General features: G+C 43.6%; 1 protein-coding gene across 2 annotated transcripts; it reads right to left on the bottom strand.

Moving 5' to 3' along the window:
* Nucleotides 1–3997: 3997 nt before the first annotated feature.
* On the bottom strand, nt 3998–14444 carry LOC131954534 (pyruvate kinase PKM). Of its 2 annotated transcripts, XM_059318305.1 has the most exons (10): nt 14152–14444; nt 13260–13452; nt 11992–12024; nt 10975–11186; nt 10427–10542; nt 10026–10203; nt 7841–8027; nt 6268–6337; nt 5354–5581; nt 3998–4386 (listed from the first exon to the last, which is right to left on the bottom strand). In XM_059318305.1, exons 1-10 carry the CDS (start codon nt 14392–14394, stop codon nt 4176–4178), a joined length of 1671 nt encoding a protein of 556 aa, XP_059174288.1. In that variant the 5' UTR covers nt 14395–14444; the 3' UTR covers nt 3998–4175. The 2 variants fall into 2 exon arrangements, with proteins under 2 accessions (XP_059174288.1, XP_059174281.1); XM_059318298.1 differs by lacking the exon at nt 11992–12024 and having other exon boundaries at nt 13227–13452.
* Nucleotides 14445–17314: the final 2870 nt, after the last annotated feature.

The raw sequence follows: 17314 nt of genomic DNA, 5'->3' as shown, positions 1-17314 counted from the left end.
CTTTTGCGTACTGTCCAGTGAATGTCCACACCTTATGTGTACTGTCCATTGAATGTCCACACCTTATGTGTACTGTCCAGTGAATGTCTACACCTTATGTGTACTGTCCAGTGAACGTCCACACCTTATGTGTACTATCCAGTGAATGTCCACACCTTATGTGTACTGTCCAGTGAATGTCTAGACCTTATGTGTACTGTCCAGTGAATGTCCACACCTTATGTGTACTGTCCAGTGAATGTCCACACCTTATGTGTACTGTCCAGTGAATGTCCACACCTTATGTGTACTGTCCAGTGAATGTCTACACCTTATGTGTACTGTCCATTGAATGTCCACACCTTATGTGTACTGTCCAGTGAATATCTACACCTTATGTGTACTGTCCAGTGAATGTCCACACCTTATGTGTACTGTCCAGTGAATGTCCACACCTTACGTGTACTGTCCAGTGAATGTCCACACCGTATGTGTCCGCCCCCCCCCCCCCTTTGCCAAACACAGCCAAACATGCCGCTAAAAAGATAGCTAAACAAAACGATAATAACAAAACTGAAAATTGGGCTAGTAAAACTAATTCCGAGGTTAAATGAACCCAGAGCACAGCTTAGCCAAACAAAAAGTTGCAATAATTGCAACGATTAAATTTTACATTAAAATATTTTTTGTACAACTGTGGTAGCAGGGAGAAGTCTAATCCTAGATAAAATAGTTTCGTAGAGAGCTTTGACAAGATGGCGTCACAACAGCGAAGATTAAGAGGATTTAAGCGGGGATTGGAGGTAAGTGCACAGCAAAATCTGAGGGTTGAGGTGACTGTTGTTTGTACACATGTACACCACCAGCATCAACTTTACACGTGAGTCTAGGATGTACACATGTACACCACCAACATCAACTTTAGACGTGAGTCTAGGATGTACACATGTACACCACAAACATCAACTTTAGACGTGAGTCTAGGATGTACACACGTACACCACCAACATCAACTTTAGACGTGATTCTAGGATGTACACACGTACACCACCAACATCAACTTTAGACGTGAGTCTATTATGTACACATGTACACCACCAACATCTTTAGACGTGAGTCTAGAATGTACACCACCAACATCAACTTTAGACGTGAGTCTAGAATGTACACCACCAACATCAACTTTAGACGTGAGTCTAGAATGTACACCACCAACATCAACTTTAGACGTGAGTCTAGAATGTACACCACCAACATCAACTTTAGACGTGAGTCTAGGATGTACACACGTACACCACCATCATCAACTTTAGACGTGAGTCTAGGATGTACACCACCAACATCAATTTTAGACGTGAGTCTAGGATGTACACATGTACACCACCAACATCAACTTTAGACGTGAGTCTAGGATGTACACACGTACACCACCAACATCAACTTTAGACGTAAGTCTAGGATGTACACATGTACACCAGCATCATCAACTTTAGACGTGAGTCTAGGATGTACACATGTACACCACCAACATCAACTTTAGACGTGAGTCTAGGATGTACATGTACACCACCAACATCAACTTTAGACGTGAGTCTAGCATGTACACACGTACACCACCAACATCAACTTTAGACGTGAGTCTAGGATGTACATGTACACCACCAACATCAACTTTAGACGTGAGTCTAGGTTGTACACACGTACACTACCAACATCAACTTTAGACGTGAGTCTAGGATGTACACACGTACACCACCAACATCAACTTTAGACGTGAGTCTAGGATGTACACATGTACACCACCAACATCAACTTTAGACGTGAGTCTAGGATGTACACACGTACACCACCAACATCAACTTTAGACGTGAGTCTAGGATGTACACCAACAACATCAACTTTAGACGTGAGTCTAGGATGTACACATGTACACCACCAACATCAACTTTAGACGTGAGTCTAGGATGTACACACGTACACCCCCAACATCAACTTTAGACGTGAGTCTAGGATGTACACACGTACACCACCAACATCAACTTTAGACGTGAGTCTAGGATGTACACACGTACACCACCAACATCAACTTTAGACGTGAGTCTAGGATGTACACACGTACACCACCAACATCAACTTTAGACGTGAGTCTAGGATGTACACATGTACACCCCTAACATCAACTTTAGACGTGAGTCTAGGTTGTACACACGTACACTACCAACATCAACTTTAGACGTGAGTCTAGGATGTACATGTACACCACCAACATCAACTTTAGACGTGAGTCTAGGATGTACACACGTACACCACCAACATCAACTTTAGACGTGAGTCTAGGATGTACACATGTACACCACCAACATCAACTTTAGACGTGAGTCTAGGATGTACACACGTACACCACCAACATCAACTTTAGACGTGAGTCTAGGATGTACACCAACAACATCAACTTTAGACGTGAGTCTAGGATGTACACATGTACACCACCAACATCAACTTTAGACGTGAGTCTAGGATGTACACCATCAACATCAACTTTAGACGTGAGTCTAGGATGTACACACGTACACCCCCAACATCAACTTTAGACGTGAGTCTAGGATGTACACACGTACACCACCAACATCAACTTTAGACGTGAGTCTAGGATGTACACACGTACACCACCAACATCAACTTTAGACGTGAGTCTAGGATGTACACACGTACACCACCAACATCAACTTTAGACGTGAGTCTAGGATGTACACATGTACACCCCTAACATCAACTTTAGACGTGACTGTAGAATGTGTACATATAAACCGATAACAACCTAATGTAAGATTCTTTAGATGGTTTCTTAAGGTTTAGATGTGTTTGAAGTTTTAAAGCTTCTACTTATTTCAGTAGTTTTATTTTCATTCTTTGTTCCTTCCATTTTCTAGAATCAAACAAAACCAAAAGTGAATTCTTTGGTTATTCTTTTTTTTTTACTTTCTCGTATATACGAAGTATAGAGAAAGTATTGTAATCGTGCACAAAAATCACTTGAAGTTTTGACAATTTTCACCGTATTACACCTCAGTCCTTCTTCACATCCGAAGTATAGAGGACTTATTTTAATCGGGCAAAATTATCAATCCAGATTTATCAAAATTAAAAGGTTTTATCCCTAATCCAGTCTGAAAAACTGGGCTTTGCAATTCTGTCCGTATGTCTGTGTGTGTGTGTGTGTGTCTGTGTGTGTGTCTGTGTGTAAACACGATTACTTGAGTACCGTTACAGCTAGGTTGATGAAATTTCATATATAAGTATTTTATCAAAGTCGCAGATCTGTATCAACTTTTGAGCGATTTCCGATAAACGGAAGTGGTACTTTTTCTATTTTGAATTTTTCAAAAGCCTATAACTTGAGTACTACTTCAGATAAATAAATGAAGTTTCACATGTGAGTAAAAGATCTAATTTTCTACCTTCTGTTAAATTTTTGAGTAATTTCCGTTGACTGGAAGTAGTAATTTACGCTACTTGCGATTTCTCAAAAAACTAATGTAAATTTTAAAAGTACTAATAATATTGCGCACTAGTATGCACTTTTTTATTTGGCGTTCACTTGGTGTGCAATTCTTTTGTCTACGAGATTTTATTCTATTTTTAAAACTTTAAGTATTTAAAATGGATTAAAAATCATGTCTATAGCCCGAGTTCCCATCCCCTGTTGTTTTATATAAGAATATTCGAGAAAGTTTAGGGGAGATCACTCCCGGTTTATTTTGTTTAGCCAACATTCATTTAACAAAATTTTACAAAACATCGTTTGCTAAAGAATATACTTCAATAAACCAATACATCTTTTATGTCAACTTTTAATATCATAAATGTAAATTTGTGAAAAGGTAAAGTAAAATTGTTATAAATGTACAAATACCATCTACTTAAAAATATAAAGTAAATAAACATTTATTTATTAAAAAATATTAAGTAAACATATTTATTTATTAAAAAAATATAAAGTAGTCACACATTTTTTAAAAAAATATTCATTTAAAAAGTCTGTAAATGACCAAATAAAACACACAAAGGCAATATAAAAATATAAGTATTACATACATATATATACTTTGTATACAGATACACACACATATATTGTACACATACATACACAGATAACTATGCTTAAAAGCATAAATCCATTTGAAAAGTTGCTGAACCTACGGCCTTCTCTGCCCCTGACGACTGTAAACAATTTGTAAACAATTGCTCTCTTCCTTGCCCACATCCAGTCCCATGACCACGATGACTGGATCGTTGAGAAAAATGACGCCCATGCTGACGCCTCTGTCCATCCCAGCCTTGACCCTTGTGTTGACGTCATCCGGCCAGCTTTTCCCGGTAGGGGACATCAGATGGGGTACCACAGCTCTGTGGGGTAGAGGAGGTGGGTGGTACGTTAGGGTGGGGAAAATATAGTTTCACAGAAATTTTTAGATGTAGACAAATCAACGTCAAATGTATATGTCCAACGTGTTAGTTCATTGTTTTTACATCCTTATTGGTCGAAGTCTAATGCTGTGTGATAGTCTCAATTCTTTGGTAATGTGCGAATCTTCGAAATCTCACATGTATTAAGACATGTGTTTAGCTATGTCATCTCACCTGTAGTATATCAGGTGTTTAGCTATACATCTTACCTGTACAACAGCAGGTGTTTAACATCTCACCTATACAACAGCAGGTGTTTAGCATCTCACCTGTACAACAACAGGTGTTTAGCATAACATCTCACGTGTACAACAGCAGGTGTTTACCTGTACAACAGCAGGTGTTTACCTGTACAACAGCAGGTGTTTAGCATCTCACATATACAACAGCAGGTGTTTAGCATCTCACCTGTACAACAGCAGGTGTTTAACATCTCACCTGTACAACAGCAGGTGTTTAGCATCTCACCTGTACAACAACAGGTGTTTAGCATCTCACCTGTACAACAGCAGGTTTAAACATCTCACCTGTACAACAGCAGGTGTTTAGCATCTCACCTGTACAACAACAGGTGTTTAGCATCTAACCTGTACAACAGCAGGTGTTTAGCATCTAACCTGTACAACAGCATGTGTTTACCTGTACAACAGCAGGTGTTTAACATCTCACCTGTACAACAGCAGGTGTTTTTCTGTACAACAGCAGGTGTTTAGCATCTCGCCTGTACAACAGCAGGTGTTTAGCATCTCACCTGTACAACAGCAGGTGTTTAGCATCTCACCTGTACAACAGCAGGTGTTTACCTGTACAACATCAGGTGTTTACCTGTACAAAAGCAGGTGTTTAGTATCTCACCTGTACAACAGCAGGTGTTTAGTATCTCACCTGTACAACAGCAGGTGTTTACCTGTACAACAGCAGGTGTTTAGCGGCCCTCTGGTTGTATGTGACCATGATGATGGGACAGCGGGGCCTGTAGGAAGACACGAGCTGGACCGTGCGGCCAGTCTCACACAGCACGATGATGGCTGAGGCCATACACTGGTATGACGCGGCCACCACGGCCAGGGCCAGGCTGTGACTCGAGTCGACGTTTCTGGGCGTCAGTTCCCGCAACTCTCGGAATATCGAACGGCTGGAATTAAAGGGAAACAATCAGCGTCCAGATTAAATCACAGATACTTGCGGATTAGAATTATCCTTTGTAGGTCTACACTTACAGTCATACATTAAATGTAGGTTTACACATAGAGTCAGACATTAAATGTAGGTCTACATATACAGTCAGACATCAAATGTAGGTCTACATGTACAGTCAGACATCAAATGTAGGTCTACATGTACAGTCAGACATCAAATGTAGGTCTACACATAGTCAGACATCAAATGTAGGTCTACACATACCGTCATACATCAAATGTAGGTCTACACATAGAGACAGACATCAAATGTAGATCTACACATAGTCAGACATCAAATGTAGATCTACACATAGTCAGACATCAAATGTAGATCTACACATAGTCAGACATCAAATGTAGGTCTACACATAGTCAGACATCAAATGTAGGTCTACACATAGTCAGACATCAAATGTAGGTCTACACATAGTCAGACATCAAATGAAGGTCTACACATAGTCAGACATCAAATGTAGGTCTACACATAGTCAGACATCAAATGTAGGTCTACACATAGTCAGACATCAAATGTAGGTCTACACATACAGTCAGACATGACTTACTGTACAAGAGGACTCAGACAACGAATCACGTGACCCCTAGATATGACAACAAACCACGTGACCCGACGACGACTGACCTGTTGACCACAGACTCGGCCTCCAGACACACTGCTGCCATGTGGGAGACAGCCTCGACTGGGTAATGACCTGGGGGGGGGGCACAACAAAGTTAGGGGCATTAGTGGGCAGAGGGGGTAGCTGAGATGTTAGGGGCATTACTGGGCAGTGGAGGTAGCTGTAATGTTAGGGGCATTAGTGGGCAGTGGTGGTAGCTGTGATGTTAGGGGCATTACTGGACAGTGGAGGTAGCTGTAATGTTAGGGGCATTAGTGGGCAGTGGTGGTAGCTGTGATGTTAGGGGCATTACTGGGCAGTGGTGGTAGCTGTAATGTTAGGGGCATTAGTGGGCAGAGGGGGTAGCTGTGATGTTAGGGGCATTACTGGGCAGTGGTGGTAGCTGTAATGTTAGGGGCATTAGTGGGCAAAGGGGGTAGCTGTGATGTTAGGGGCATTACTGGGCAGTGGTGGTAGCTGTAATGTAAGGGGCATTAGTGGGCAGAGGGGGTAGCTGTAATGTAAGGGGCATTAGTGGGCAGTGGAGGTACCTGTAATGTTAGGGGCATTACTGGGCAGTGGTGGTAGCTGTAATGTTAGGGGCATTAGTGGGCAGAGAGGGTAGCTGTAATGTTAGGGGCATTAGTGGGCAGTGGTGGTAGCTGTAATGTTAGGGGCATTACTGGGCAGTGGTGGTAGCTGTAATGTTAGCGGCATTATTGGGCAGAGGAAGTAACTCTAAAAATTGGGGCATACATGGAATAGGCGATGGCTGTAATATTTGGGGCATTTCATTGCATTATGCTGGAGTGGTAACATTAGGGGAGAGGGCAGCTTGTAGCTCTGCTAAGGTTTGGGGGCATTTGAGAGCGGTGGCGGTTGTTGTTATATTATGGGCAATCAAGGGCACAGACGGTAGCTGTAGCTACTGGCATTTGAGGGCACATTTGGAAATTTGTAGTGAGGTTTTTTATTCTGGTCTTACCCCCCCCCCCTCAGCCTAGGTTTTATATTAAATATGTCTGAAGCTGACCTATGAAATGTGGTCTGGTGGAATGTGGTTTGACTGACTTCTTCGTTCCCCATTGTAATGTTGGACGGGGTTTCCCCAACACAATTAAATATTACGTGTCAACTGGTTATGCGCCATATAAGTCTTTGAACCTGATTATACACCTGTTTTTTTTTGTTTTTTTTTTGCTTCCCCTTCCGTAGCCTTTTGCAGTTGTTTGATTTAGGAGTTGTCTCTCCTTGAAGAGTTGCTGTCCCCTGCTATCGAACATCATCTGCCTATTAAAGTTGATTGTGGTTTGACTGACTCACCTACAGATTGACCTACAGTGTTTCTTCCGATTTTTTTCTCGGGGGGGGGGGGGGTGGGGGGGAGAAGGTGGAAAGGGGGGGGGGCTAAAATTTTCGGGGGAGAGGGGCGGACACTGTTAAAAGTATATATTTTCTATATAAATTCCATTTCGTTCGGGGGGTGGTGCGGTGGGGGGGGGGGGGGGGGCGGTAAACTTTCTTCGAGGGGAAGAGATAAGAGATGCCTGGAAGAAACTCTGCTGACCTATGACGTGGTTTGACTGACTGTCTAACCTTTAGCTGACTCCCCAGACAGCATGACGCAGTCCGCCCCGTCGAGTACAGCGTTGGCCACGTCGTTGGACTCGGCCCGTGTGGCCCTCGGCTTGTAGGTCATGCTCTCTAGCATCTGGGTGGCACAGATCACCGGCTTGCCGGCCAGGTTACACATTGAGATCATGTACTTTTGGGCGATAAAAACCTAAAACATTGAGATCATGTACTTTTGGGCGATAAAAACCTAAAACATTGAGATCATGTACTTTTGGGCGATAAAAACCTAAAACATCGAGATCATGTACTTTTGGGCGATAAAAACCTAAAACATCCAGATCATGTACTTTTGGGCGATAAAAACCTAAAACATCCAGATCATGTACTTTTGGGCGATAAAAACCTAAAACATCGAGATCATGTACTTTTGGGCGATAAAAACCTAAAACATCGAGATCATGTACTTTTGGGCGATAAAAACCTAAAACATCGAGATCATGTACTTTTGGGCGATAAAAACCTAAAACATCCAGATCATGTACTTTTGGGCGATAAAAACCTAAAACATCGAGATCATGTACTTTTGGGCGATAAAAACCTAAAACATCGAGATCATGTACTTTTGGGCGATAAAAACCTAAAACATCGAGATCATGTACTTTTGGGCGATAAAAACCTAAAACATCGAGATCATGCACTTTTGGGCGATAAAAACCTAAAACATCGAGATCATGTACTTTTGGGCGATGAAAACCTAAAACATCGAGATCATGTACTTTTGGGCGATGAAAACCTAAAACATCGAGATCATGTACTTTTGGGCGATGAAAACCTAAAACATCGAGATCATGCACTTTTGGGCGATAAAAACCTAAAACATCGAGATCATGTACTTTTGGGCGATGAAAACCTAAAACATCGAGATCATGTACTTTTGGGCGATGAAAACCTAAAACATCCAGATCATGTACTTTTGGGCGATGAAAACCTAAAACATCGAGATCATGTATATTGAGGGAGATAAACCCGAAATAAACAACACTTTTACTAGCTAATTTTAATGATGAGTAAGTTATAGGCCTAGGGCATTACCTCTGTTAATTATCGTTCATTAACACCCCTTCCATTTACACACCCATCCCCACCCAAGTGATTTGTTATTATTTTTCTAGTGGATGTGAGTCACGCCACTTACGTCATTCAGCATATTCTAGTTGGTGTCACACCACTAACGGGGCATGCAGCATATTCTAGTTGGTGTCACGCCACTTACGTCATGCAGCATATTCTAGTTGGTGTCACGCCACTTACGTCATGCAGCATATTCTAGTTGGTGTCACGCCACTTACGTCATGCAGCATATTCTAGTTGGTGTCACATCAATTACGTCATGCAGCATATTCTAGTTGGTGTCACATCACTTACGTCATGCAGCATATTCTAGTTGGTGTCACATCACTTACGTCATGCAGCATATTCTAGTTGGTGTCACACCACTTACGTCATGCAGCATATTCTAGTTGGTGTCACACCACTTACGTCATGCAGCATATTCTAGTTGGTGTCACGCCACTTACGTCATGCAGCATATTCTAGTTGGTGTCCCGTCACTTACGTCATGCAGCATATTCTAGTTGGTGTCACGCCACTTACGTCATGCAGCATATTCTATTCTTGCCACATACACTTGGGATTCCACAGTCTAAAAATAGCCTGGTGTTGTACAGCAACAATTATTTACGCATTGCTGGACCTCATTAGTGCACAAGCCACGCCCACCTGTCAGTACAAATCAAGTCTCCTGGGTTCATTTGGCGTGGTGGTTTCCTTGAGTTAAACGAGTTTTACGTTCTCCCTCGTATTTCCTGACTTAAATCTTGTCTTTTTAGTGGTTTAACTGGACATCCCATGACAACTGTACATCTAACGACTAAGGTTTACGTGTACGTACAAACACTAAAATTTAATTATGCATGCAACAAGCAACGTCATCCAACGACTAAGGTTTAACAGATCATTTATCGACTACAACCAACGAATAAAGTTAAACTGGAATCAAAAGACTATAGTTTAACTGGACATCCAACAGCTTAAGTTTAAAAGAACCTAATGTGTCAACCACAGCCTAAACCACTATTTAAACCACAAGCTACACCAGCAGCTAAACCAGCAGCTATACCAGCAGCTACACCAGCAGACGACTGACCTTCTCTGGGGGGATCTCTATCCCCATATCCCCCCTCGCTACCATGGCGCCGTCACACTCGGATAGAATCTCGGCGAAGTTGTAGATGCCCTCGAAACTTTCAATTTTGGCGATGATCTTGATGTGCTTGCCCTTCTCGCCAAGTATTTGACGGATCTGTCGTATGCCCGCACCGTCCCTAAACATTTGTGGACACAATATAAATCATTGGATGGAACGACTGTGTTGTTATAAAGTACATCAGTTGATCACCTCATCTGGACTATATTACGATAAAACAGCTAATGCTTTAAGAAGCTCAGATTGCTTGGCCATAGTTAAAGTAAAACAGTTGTAGCGCTAACCAGCTCAGACTGCCTGAGCTCAGACTTAAGCTGCCTGAGCTAAGATGGACAACTCACTGGATGAATGAGGCGAACACCATGTCGACATTCTGGTCGACACCAAAGAGCAGATCTTGTTTGTCTTTGCCAGACACCGCGGGTAGGTCAATTGGTGTCCCGGGTAGGTTACAGCCCTGTGGTGACAAGTGGTGTACTGGTGGTATGGTGACAAATGACTGGTGGTATGGTGACAAATGACTGGTGGTATGGTGACAAATGACAGGTGGTGTGGTGATACAAGACAGGTGGTGTGGTGACACAAGGCAGGTGGTATGGTGACACACGACAGGTGGTATGGTGACACAAGACAGGTGGTATGGTGACACATGACAGGTGGTATGGTTACACACGACAGGTGGTATGGTGACACATGACAGGTGAACTTGTGGTATGGTGACACATAACTGGTGGTATGGTGACACACGACAGGTGGTGTGGTGACACAAGACTGGTGGTATGGTGACACAAGACTGGTTTAATGGTGGTATGGTGACACATGACAGGTGTACTGGTGGTTAGGTGACACATGACAGGTGAAGTAGTGGTATGGTGACACACCAACTGACCTTTTTACTCCCCAACTTGCCGCCATTGAGTATGGTACAGCGCAGGTGATCGTTGCCCTTCTCATTGACCTGCAGCGAGATGAGGCCGTCGTCGATGTAGATGACGCTGCCCTCCTTCAGGACACTGATGATGTTCTTGTAGTCCACCCACAGGAACTCGGGGCTACATTTCTCTTTGTACTCGTCGTTCACGGTCACTGTGATCTTAGCGCCTGTATCAAACAGATAGTTTTACTGTCACTATGATCTTAGCTCATGTATCAAACAGATAGTTTTACTGTCACTGTGATCTTAGCGCCTGTATCAAACAGATAGTTTTACTGTCACTGTGATCTTAGCGCCTGTATCAAACAGATAGTTTTACTGTCACTGTGATCTTAGCGCCTGTATCAAACAGATAGTTTTACTGTCACTGTGATCTTAGCGCCTGTATCAAACAGATAGTTTTACTGTCACTGTGATCATAGCGCCTGTATCAAACAGATAGTTTTACTGTCACTGTGATCTTAGCGCCTGTATCAAACAGATAGTTTTACTGTCACTGTGATCTTAGCGCCTGTATCAAACAGATAGTTTTACTGTATCAATCAAAGAGTTTTCTAACATTTGTCTTAGTTTAAAATGTAACTTGCATTATTTAAAAATGTCTTAGTATCTGCTGTATGACTGTATAAAACAATCACTAGAATGTCTTGGTCTTGACTTAATGACTGTATGAAACAAACTTAAGTCTTGGTGTTGACTTCATGACTGTATGACGGTATTAATCAAATTGAAGTCTTGGTGTTGACGTATGACTTAATTACTGTATGAAACAAACTTCTGTCCTGATGTTGAGTTCATGACTTAATGACTGTATGACTGTATGAATCAAACTTAAGTCTTGGTGTTCACTTTATGACTGTATGACTTAATGACTGTATGAAACAACCTTAAGTATTGGTGTTTATTGTATGACTGTATGACTTATGACTGTATGACTGTCTGAAACAAACTTCTGCCCTTGTGTTGACCTACCCGTAACGAGGTCGACATCCGAGGTGTCCCCACCTATCAACACCCCCGTCCTGATGATGACTTACCCGTAACGAGGTCGACATCCGAGGTGTCCCCACCTATCAACACCCCCGTCCTGATGATGACTTACCCGTAACGAGGTCGACATCCGAGGTGTCCCCCCCTATCAACACCCCCGTCCTGATGATGACTTACCCGTAACGAGGTCGACATCCGATGTGTCCCCACCTATCAACACCCCCGTCCTGATGATGACTTACCCGTAACGAGGTCGACATCCGATGTGTCCCCACCTATCAACACCCCCGTCCTGATGTTGACTTACCCGTAACGAGGTCGACATCCGATGTGTCCCCACCTATCAACACCCCCGTCCTGATGTTGACTTACCCGTAACGAGGTCGACATCCGATGTGTCCCCACCTATCAACACCCCCGTCCTGATGTTGACTTACCCGTAACGAGGTCGACATCCGATGTGTCCCCACCTATCAACACCCCCGTCCTGATGATGACTTACCCGTAACGAGGTCGACATCCGATGTGTCCCCACCTATCAACACCCCCGTCCTGATGATGACTTACCCGTAACGAGGTCGACATCCGATGTGTCCCCACCTATCAACACCCCCGTCCTGATGATGACTTACCCGTAACGAGGTCGACATCCGAGGTGTCCCCCCCTATCAACACCCCCGTCCTGATGATGACTTACCCGTAACGAGGTCGACATCCGATGTGTCCCCACCTATCAACACCCCCGTCCTGATGATGACTTACCCGTAACGAGGTCGACATCCGAGGTGTCCCCCCCTATCAACACCCCCGTCCTGATGATGACTTACCCGTAACGAGGTCGACATCCGAGGTGTCCCCCCCTATCAACACCCCCGTCCTGATGATGACTTACCCGTAACGAGGTCGACATCCGAGGTGTCCCCCCCTATCAACACCCCCGTCCTGATGATGACTTACCCGTAACGAGGTCGACATCCGATGTGTCCCCACCTATCAACACCCCCGTCCTGATGATGACTTACCCGTAACGAGGTCGACATCCGATGTGTCCCCCCCTATCAACACCCCCGTCCTGATGATGACTTACCCGTAACGAGGTCGACATCCGAGGTGTCCCCACCTATCAACACCCCCGTCCTGATGTTGACTTACCCGTAACGAGGTCGACATCCGAGGTGTCCCCCCCTATCAACACCCCCGTCCTGATGATGACTTACCCGCAACGAGGTCGACATCCGATGTGTCCCCACCTATCAACACCCCCGTCCTGATCTCCGGGCCCTTGGTGTCGAGAGCCACAGCCACGACTGACCCCTCAGGGAGCCGTGACGCCGCTTCCCGAATGTTCTGCACGGTCTGTCCGTGGTACTCGTATGAGCCGTGGGAGAAGTTGAGCCGGCAGATGTTCATGCCCGCTTTCATCAGCTTCGGCAGCATGTCCAGCTGGTGGAGGTACATGGCGGTTAGCGATAGGTCACATCAGGTCACGTGGGTCATCTAGCTAGGGATAGGGGGCGCTTTAAACAGCGCAGTATGTCTGTTTGTGTGTGTGTGGGGTGAACTAAAATTATATTAACCTCAGCACTTAACCTAATCCTAAATTCCTAACTATACATGCAACCGAGAGAAGGAACACTATGATACTTAATTCAAGATACTGTACTTGTCTGAAACTAGTACACTAGGGTTAGGCGTATCATGGTGGAGGGGGGATATCTCCACTTTTTAACGATGTGATATTGGCGGACGTTAGGGGTGGGGATGATATGGCGTGTATGTTTTATGTTATTTTATGTACCAAATGTACACGTGTCAATGCACTTTTGGCGGGTGTAGGGGGCGTATATAAAACACCCCCATTCAGCAGAAGTTTGAAATATTTTGGAATCCAACCCCATGTCATTACCACGTGACACAACATAAACCTGACCCCATGTGGTGACCCCCGACCCCATGTCATCACCACGTGACACAACATAAACCTGACCCTATGTGGTGACCCCGACCCCATGTCATTACCACGTGACACAACATAAACCTGACCCCATGTGGTGACACCGACCCCATGTCATTACCACGTGACACAACATAAACCTGACCCCATGTGGTGACCCCACGTAAGCACCACGTGACACAACCTACCTCCCTGGAGGCGGGGCCGAGCGTGCAGACGATGTGTGTCAGCCTGCAGTTGCTGGTCTTGGAGTCGATGTCTAGCACCACGTTGTGGCAGTGGAAGGACTCGGCCATGTACGCCTTCATCTGCTCGGCTGTCGGCAGCGTCGCGGGAGCTGTGGACTTCATCGTGGCGCGAGCAGGCCCGGGCTGACCTGACCCGTGCTGACCCCCACCCTGAGGACCCAGCTTTGCCAACATTAAAGCCATTCTTGATGTCAGCTGTAGGAAGAGACAAGCTTAGAAACGTGAATCACACAGCTTTCATGTGGTTTAGTTTGGTGCGTTCAACATCTGGTCATTGGGAGATTCCCGTTTGGTAAAACATATACAGTGCGACAAATTTTAAAAGACATTTCTGTTGAAACACTTTCTAATTAATAGTTTAGTGTAATTAAATTATAACAGTGGATTAATTAGCAATCGTATTAATTGATAACTTAAAGAGTGGTAAATAACATGTATATATACACTAATTACACGCTGGAAACTACTATAACTTAATGTTACCAAAATTACATAACTGCAGTTGGTCATGTTGGCACCAGGTTCCTACATCCACACAACACGTGCACCTGGCCAGTGGGTCGGAACACAACATTGTTGCACACAGCAATACACCTAGATGAGAGCCAAAACATTCACCGGTGTTAGACATATAACACGTGCATTTTAACAACGTTGGTCAAAGGTTATTTAATCCTTTAAAATTTAAAATTTCTCTAAATCTCTCTCTTGTATTATATATATATATATATATATATATATATATATATATATATATATATATATATATATATATATATATATTCTTTAACGATTCTAAGCATATAGCTGTGTTGGCGTATGACCTTTTGAAATCGTGACCTGTGAAAGCTACGAGAATGCACCTACGCCACCAGATAAAGATTTACCTCAGATGTTACTATGGAGGTCCACTATCACCCCCTTTGCCTCCGCCACTGGGTATAATACACCAACAGTAAAGTATTGCCGGTAAAAATAAGTTGCACCTGGGTGGGTGCTAGCGTGCAGGTGAGGTGGACGATGGCGGTGGCCAAAATAGAGATCGATTGTACGCGGCCTGGGACCTTTTATAGACCCTGAGGTGGACCTTGAGCCGTGAGAGTTGTGGTAGTCACGTGACTGGTCAGTCCATGCTGTCTGACTGGACAGTGTGCAGGGTCAGAGGTCGATGCAATAGCCCTCGCCAGCTGATGGTGTGGGGGGGGGGGTAGGAAACACGTCGTAATGATAGCGGTAACATTTTTCTTCATGAAGTTTGTACTCAAAGTAAAACGTTGGTATACTGTGACAGCTGAATGACTAATGTGTACTATTTTTGCAACTGATGCTTTCCGCATGTTTTAATTGTTGGCCTTATGTAAAGGTAGCTGTTTTTAAATGTCAACCAAGTCATTTATAAACGGTAGTCTTGACCAACTTCAATGTTGATTAAGTGGTCAAGTCTCAAACTAATTGGCCTGACTTAGGTTTTAACCTACTTAATTGTTGTGTAATATTGGGTTAACACAAAAGTTGATGTACTACATACAGATGACTGTCTCAACTGACCTTAAGATGACAGTATCACGTGACATTAAGATGACCTTGTTACATGACCTTAAGATAGCGGTGTCACATAACCTTAAGATAACTGTGTCACATGACTTTAAATGACCGTGTCACACGATGACCGTCACATGACCAAAAATGATCACGTGACATAAAGATGAGCTTGTCACATGACCTAAAGATGACCTTGCTACATGACCTAAAGATGACCTTGTTACATGACCTAAAGATGATCTCGTCACGTGTCCTTAAGATGACCTTGTCATATGACCTAAAGATGACCTTGCTACATGACCTAAAGATGACCTTGTTACATGACCTAAAGATGATCTCGTCACGTGTCCTTAAGATGACCTTGTCATATGACCTAAAGATGACCTTGTCACATGACCTAAAGATGACCTTGTCACATGACCTAAAGATGACCTTGTCACATGACCTAAAGATGACCGTTTCACATGACCTGACAGTACAACCCTCGACGTTCGACTAATCTTTAATCCTAACACCTGGATCAACGTCACCAGGAAGTAAACATGTCATTAGTCTGATGGTGTCACACACGAGGACAAATGACGTCACCACACGCAGGTTTTAACTGTCAAAGTGTCGGGTAATTGACCAGTTTCTTTCAGTCAGTGAAGGCAGTTACATGGGATCTGACTTACACGTGATCTGACTTACACATCATCTGACTTACACATGATCTGACTTACACATCATCTGACTTACACGTGATCTGACTTTGATCTGACTTACACATGATCTGACTTACACATCATCTGACTTACACGTGATCTGACTATGATCTGACTTACACGTGATCTGACTTACACATGATCTGACTTACACGTGATCTGACTTACACATCATCTGACTTACACATGATCTGACTTACACATCATCTGACTTACACGTGATCTGACTTACACATGATCTGACTTACACGTGATCTGACTATGATCTGACTTACACGTGATCTGACTATGATCTGACTTACACGTGATCTGACTTACGCGTGATCTGACTTAGATAAAGTCAGCATATTCAAGGGGGTTCAAACATCTGTGTGATCACGCTATGGTAGCTACAAATTTAACTGACCCAATCCACATACTCACACTCTTACACATGCTCACCCCACACGCACTCGAACAAATACACCTACACATCCACCTACCCACACCCTCATATACTACCATAAAACAACATCCTCTCACTCACAGATCCATACCCACCCACGCAAACCCACCCACCCATCGTCACAGACACACACATCAACACCTACACATACCCTCACACCAACAGTCTCTAAAGCAGAAGTTTTGACACGTCACAAAACTACCCCCCTCCTCCCACAGCTTTTAAATTAATGACACATTCTAAGATCCCTCCGTACCCTGTGACGGTCAAATCACGTGTTATTAAAAAAACGTGAAGGTTGGAGGGTTAGGGAAGGTCTAAACATTAAATGTCACGTGACTTCAAGCTGAACTATTACTCACGTTAAGCTAACCGAGTCGTGTGACCTAAAATGACCACGTGACCTAAAATG

Source organism: Physella acuta, unplaced genomic scaffold, assembly GCF_028476545.2.
Source record: "Physella acuta isolate Inbredline_101_S28 unplaced genomic scaffold, ASM2847654v3 ptg000078l, whole genome shotgun sequence".
NCBI classification, from domain to species: Eukaryota; Metazoa; Mollusca; class Gastropoda; family Physidae; genus Physella; species Physella acuta.
Note: the sequence above shows the minus strand (reverse complement) of the source record. Positions and strands in the feature narration are given on the sequence as shown.